The sequence below is a fragment of the Xyrauchen texanus genome, chromosome 1 (genome assembly GCF_025860055.1).
Source record: "Xyrauchen texanus isolate HMW12.3.18 chromosome 1, RBS_HiC_50CHRs, whole genome shotgun sequence".
Lineage (NCBI taxonomy): Eukaryota > Metazoa > Chordata > Actinopteri > Cypriniformes > Catostomidae > Xyrauchen > Xyrauchen texanus.
The window spans coordinates 11660143-11665783 of NC_068276.1; the positions used below are offsets into that span (position 1 = coordinate 11660143).

Consider the following 5641-nt stretch of genomic DNA (forward strand, 5'->3'; position numbering starts at 1 on the left):
ACCATTAAAAGCTTATTTTAAGTTGTGGATACCAGATATGATGCATGCAATTTCTGCATCAGACTGAAACAGCAGTCTGGAGCACATAGACAAATATGTAGACACACTCCTAACTTTAAGGTTTAAGTTGGTGATTTAAAAATAGATAATAAGTGACCTCCTTCCTACAAAAAGTCTCCCTCAAATTCAGCTAAGGCTGCTGGGAGAAACAGCCACCCCAGACATTTGCTCTTAATCTCAGTTTCAAGCAGTTTGATTAGCTAAGGGAGCCAAGGGCTGAGAATATGACGTGTTCGGACAGGATGATTTTCCCTGGAATTCTGAATGTTTCCAGGGTACTGACGCTTTGCCATGAGAATATCTATATGTAGATGATGCTATGGAATTATGAATATAAAAAATACCACAACAAAAATACAAACCTAAGACCTGTCTTTCAGTTAAGCTTGGCCAAATATTTGCTTCCTGCATTTAAGAAGTCAAACTGTGAATCCAACAAAGGGCATGTGTTTTCAATTTAGGTCTCACACTTGTCAGCTCTTTTCTGCATGCATTGGAATTGTTTTCTAATAGTATGGTTTATGAGGGCCGGTTTGTGTAGCCAGCATTTGGATGTTTCCATTTTAAACTGATCATTAAGGCCCGGTTGCAGTGCATTTATTATCTAGAACCCAGGAATATTTAAGTCAATCTTTCCACAAAAAAAACACATGACACTGCAAATGCCTCTGGGAGTAACAGATTATAAAATCCAGTATTGGAAATGAAGGAAAAACATAAAGATGGACTGGATGTACAGGCGACTACTTTTAACAACTAAATTGCTCTAACATGAACATAACCCCTGACACAGAAACACGGACAGCATGAAGTTGTGATTTAGCATCAAACTAAATCCATTCAGAATACTTCAACGTCTACCTAAGCTCTAAGACATCATCGGTCTACATATGTCAATTAAGTTTATATTTTTTTTTTAGATCCATCACCAGAGGTGCCATTATTATGATTGGTGTTTTAATTTTTAACGCTCTAATAGAAGAACACATATGATCTCAATGTAAATAATGTGTTGTGAAGCAGACATTACCCCAGGCCACTTGGAGACACACTGTATGACATGACGTTATGGTAGCAAGCCCTGTGGGTTTTCTTAAAACCGGCCTTCCAAGAAAGTTTCCACTTTGATCAAAGGAAAGCCGCAATAACATGTAAGCCATAAAAACAGCACAGATTTTACGTAATAACCGAAGCAACACACCTCGTTCTTGTACCATTTTATTGGACTTAAAATACTTAAAAAAACATGAAGTAGCACCATTACTTAAGTTTTATCATGTAGAACTTTAAATGTCAGAAAAATAAAACTCTTGATACACTTTCAAATCTTGTTTCAGCAAATATAATATTAGTATTTGACCATGAGGTTAAAGGCCTTTTATCATAAAATAAAATATACTTTGTTCTTAAATTTTCCTCAATAAAGTACATATACGCTCAAGTAACTTCACCTACATATACATAAACAAGTGGTAAACAAACGTATTAAAATAGAAATCCTAAACCTATAGTGGTGCAACAGAACAGAACTCTGAATCCCACTGGAATCTAATTCATACAAATTTTTAGAAAGCTTAAACGGTTCCTTTTTGTCTGAACGTACTAAGTTTTATACATTTTGTAATAATATAGAATAAAATATGCTTTATATTACTGAATAGAAATATGCTGGGTGAAACGGATTCATAAGACATTTTTTGCTGAACTTAGAAACCCTCCGTCACAACAGAATACTGTTCAATGCAAATACACATTTTGTGGTCTGAATTGCCATCCACATTTAGAGTAATATTAAAATAATACAGTGTTCGCTGCCGTAAGGCCATACTAAAAAATAAAAAGATATTTGAACCCAGCTACAAAAAAAGTTCACTGAACTTAAATTAAAATATTTGTAAACATCTTTGCAATATGAAATATAATCTTTCAAGTCAAAAAAGAATAAAATACTTCAATCTGTATTAATGTCATTAATTTTTAAAACTTTCGTTTATCTATACATATATATATGTAGGGTATGTTGCTGTTCCCTCCCTCAAATAAGTTTGATCGTAAGCTGCAGTATCTTCCCCACTGTAAGTTTTTGTTCTAGTCAGTAAAGAAGCTGTCCAGATTTCAGAATCTCAAGATCTGCTACCAGTACATTCGATCAGCGAAATCAAAAGGCTTGTGTTTATACTAACAGTCAACAAACTGACAAGGTACCTCAGATGAGAGCGATGTCCTTATTGTAACTTCATAACGTTTGTGTACACTTTACTAAAACTATTAATTACTAGGCTTTAATATTTAAAACATGCATTAGATGTTGAAAATATTTGTCCCAAGCTACAGTACATTATAAACAATTACACCGGAGCCCTGGAATGGGTGTCCCATTAAATACTGCAGCTCTACATACATATGTATATACATGTATAATAACACACGTTATTAGGATTTCATAAAGCCATCAGTGAACTTTGAGTGTTCTGTCGCAGTTTGTTGCGATTGTAGTCAGGGGGAGGGGGGGTTGTGTTGTCACTTTATGAAAATATACGTATAGCCTGAGTAACTGCAGCATGGCAGATGGGGCATTTGGGCTCATTTCTTTCGCAGATGCGGTTGGCACACTCCATGCAGAACAAGTTGTGTCCGCAGGGCACAAGGGCTGCGATCACCTCGCTTTCGAAACAAATTGAGCAGTCCCGGCTACCCTTGCGGCTTGTCCCAGAGGAGGAGGAAGAGGAGGAGGAGGAAGAAGATGAGGAGATGGATGAGTCAGATGGCACACCGGGGTGATGGGATCCTGAAAGCGCTGCAATGCCATTGGACAGTCTGTTGGCGGAGTAGCCTGTGAAGCTCAGGGAGCCCCCGCCCGGGTCGCTGCGCACCCTACGTGCCAGTGGGTGTTCTACAGCGCTGTTGGCTTGGTGCAGGGGAGGAGACAACCGGGACTGACTGGTGTATCCCACCCCATTGGTCCTCCGCTGGTTAGCCATCAGCCCATTGGCATTAGTGGAAACATTGGCAGGAAAAATGGCAGAGGAGTTTGTGGTGCCATTAGTGTTGCTTACCCCACGTTCGTACTGCGACCACATGAGGCCAGGCGGCACAGGGGTGGGGTCAAATCCCGGCGAGGACTCAAAGGTTAGATCAGTGCAATCAGGCGAGATGACCTCGCTGCTGTAGACAAATCTATTGCCATTGCCATTCAGGTTGATGTTGTTATTGTTGTTGTTGCCATTGCTGGAGGCAGTGTAGCTGAGGGCGGGGCTCGGAGGACTATAATCGGCCAGCCTGGAGCTGCTGTTGTTGCCGAAGTAGGAATCAGTGGATGCACTCCCCAGAGAGCTGGAGCTGTCATTACGGTAGTTGGAGAAAGGCTTGCGACCAGAGGTGGGCGTGACGCTGGAGTTGGACTTGCTCCACAGACTGCCGTTTCCATGCAGGTCAAAACCCACATCTGTGCCGTTGGCGTGGAAGTCATTCTCGTCTGTAAATTCAATGAGGCCTCCCGTGCGCATGGCGATGTGTGCTTCGATCTCCTCTCTAGCCCGGTCCACATTCTCGGGCATGCCCGTCACCTCAAACACTGGCTCTTTGTCCCTACTGGGCGTGACTATGTAGGTGTGTGTCTGCTGCTGGATACGCTTGATGGTGGCCCCCTTTGGTCCGACTACCAGACCGACCACCCGATAAGGCACCCGCACCTGAATGGTGGTCTGACCGGGGAGATTGGGTGGACCAGGCACCGTCGAACTCCCGTTCAGGGTGCTGTTTTTGTTCCGTGACGCTCTGATCATGGAGAAGTGCTCAGCTGCAGAAATGATCTCCCTCCTTGCCATGGCTACATCCTCTCGCCTGCCTGTCACAACAAAGACGGGCTCCTCTCCCCGCACTGGAGTCTTGATATACGTATTGGTCTTTGCTCGCAGTGCTTTAATTTTGCAACCTACAATTAAGAGAAAATAAAAAAACAACAAAAAGATACACAGTTACAGAAGCTGAAATCTGATACAAAAATATTTTATACAAATTTGGTTCCCCTACGATGCTGGCATGCATTCATCTACAAGCAGATGGATGCTTTTTGAGGCAAGTGCAAGCACATAGTCCAGGGGACAACAACTCCCCCCCTTGCTGCATAAATTCAAACCACATGCTGGACTACTTGACCTACAGGGTCAAACAGGGGGCATGATGATTTAAGGATTTTCCAGACCAAAACAAGAGTTTTTCCCCACACTCAAAATCAAGCTGTCAACAACTTGTTTTGCCCCTTTGAATATGTCAAATAACCTATGGCACATGCTTTCTTCTTGATCTAGGCAGTAATGGTTTGTTAAACAGGAAACAGTAACCAACTAAGTATTTTCGTTATATACAGGGAATGGAGAGTGTAAACAAAGCCCATACAGATAAAAAAAAACAGACATTGCAAAAAGGAAACAGCCCTTCATGATAGATAAATGGGCATGTTGTATAATTTGATGGTATAGTAAAGCGTGTGTAGTGTCAGTGCTGTAACTACTCTCTTGCTTTTGTTTTGTCGGACATTAGGAGGGCAGTGCAGTCGAAAATAGGCTATAACCTACATTGCGCTGCCTATACGTGCATCCCGTATTTGTACGTTATAACATCAGGTATGGCAGGTACGACTATAGAAGCACACATACAAGACTGCATACTTTGGCAATTATTATTTTAGTTCAAGATGATTACCTTGCCTGCCGACAATTTCGGCAACATGCTCGGAGCTGGGCACAGGAACGCATTCGGTCATGTTGACACTCTTTTTCCTGGGCTCGTTGTCATACAGGTCATTTTCATCATTATCCAGTCCGAGCCTGGAGAGCTGGTCCAGCGCTATCTGTAGGGCTCTTTGGTCGTCCAGGGCGTCCCCCTGCCCGCCGCTGCCACTCCGCTCCATGTCGGCGAACAGCGAACTAGGCATCTTGGATAGATCTTGAAACAAAGAAGGGAAAACTTGCGGAAGGAGGGTGGGATTGAACAGGGAAGGGTTTGTTTTAAAAGCCCCACCGATACAAATCAGTGCTTTTTCCCCCTAATGTCCAGAATGAAATTTAAAAAATAATAATAAATCAGTGCAATCCCGAAGTGTGTCGTCCCGCACGGACGAACGGACGGAATGAGCGTTATTCCCGCAGACTGGAGACGATATATTCCCGTTCGAGTGCGCACCCCTCCCTTGCAGCAGCTCGATCACTCACTCACTCAGCTCTTTTCTGTTTGCTGTCTGGCTCGCTGTAGTCAGACACGGCACTACCGGGGAATATGTGCGCATGACGTCACCCTCGGTCAGTCAGGGCAGGGACTGTGCGGCTCTGGGCTGAGATTTACATACGCTGCGCTGATTGGACGGATCATGGATGGAAGGGGAGGTGACCGGGTTCAGCCAGAGCTTGCAGCGTCCCGCCCTCTTCTTTTGTGGTCTTATTAAAAAGCAACATAAAAACATTTTATATGAATTAAAGTCATTGTTTCTTTTTTCTTTCTTTTTATGATTATCAAACCGTTTGGGTAAGACGTACATTTAATACAGAGTTGTTGATTTCCATATACATACAGTAAACGTAGG

The 5641-nt window shown here is 42.7% G+C and overlaps 1 protein-coding gene across 1 annotated transcript; it reads right to left on the bottom strand.

Moving 5' to 3' along the window:
* Positions 1 to 1271: 1271 nt before the first annotated feature.
* On the bottom strand, positions 1272 to 5419 carry mex3b (mex-3 RNA binding family member B). Its single transcript, XM_052131397.1, has 2 exons — positions 4765 to 5419; positions 1272 to 3994 (listed from the first exon to the last, which is right to left on the bottom strand). Exons 1-2 carry the CDS (start codon positions 4994 to 4996, stop codon positions 2586 to 2588), a joined length of 1641 nt encoding a protein of 546 aa, XP_051987357.1. The 5' UTR covers positions 4997 to 5419; the 3' UTR covers positions 1272 to 2585.
* Positions 5420 to 5641: the final 222 nt, after the last annotated feature.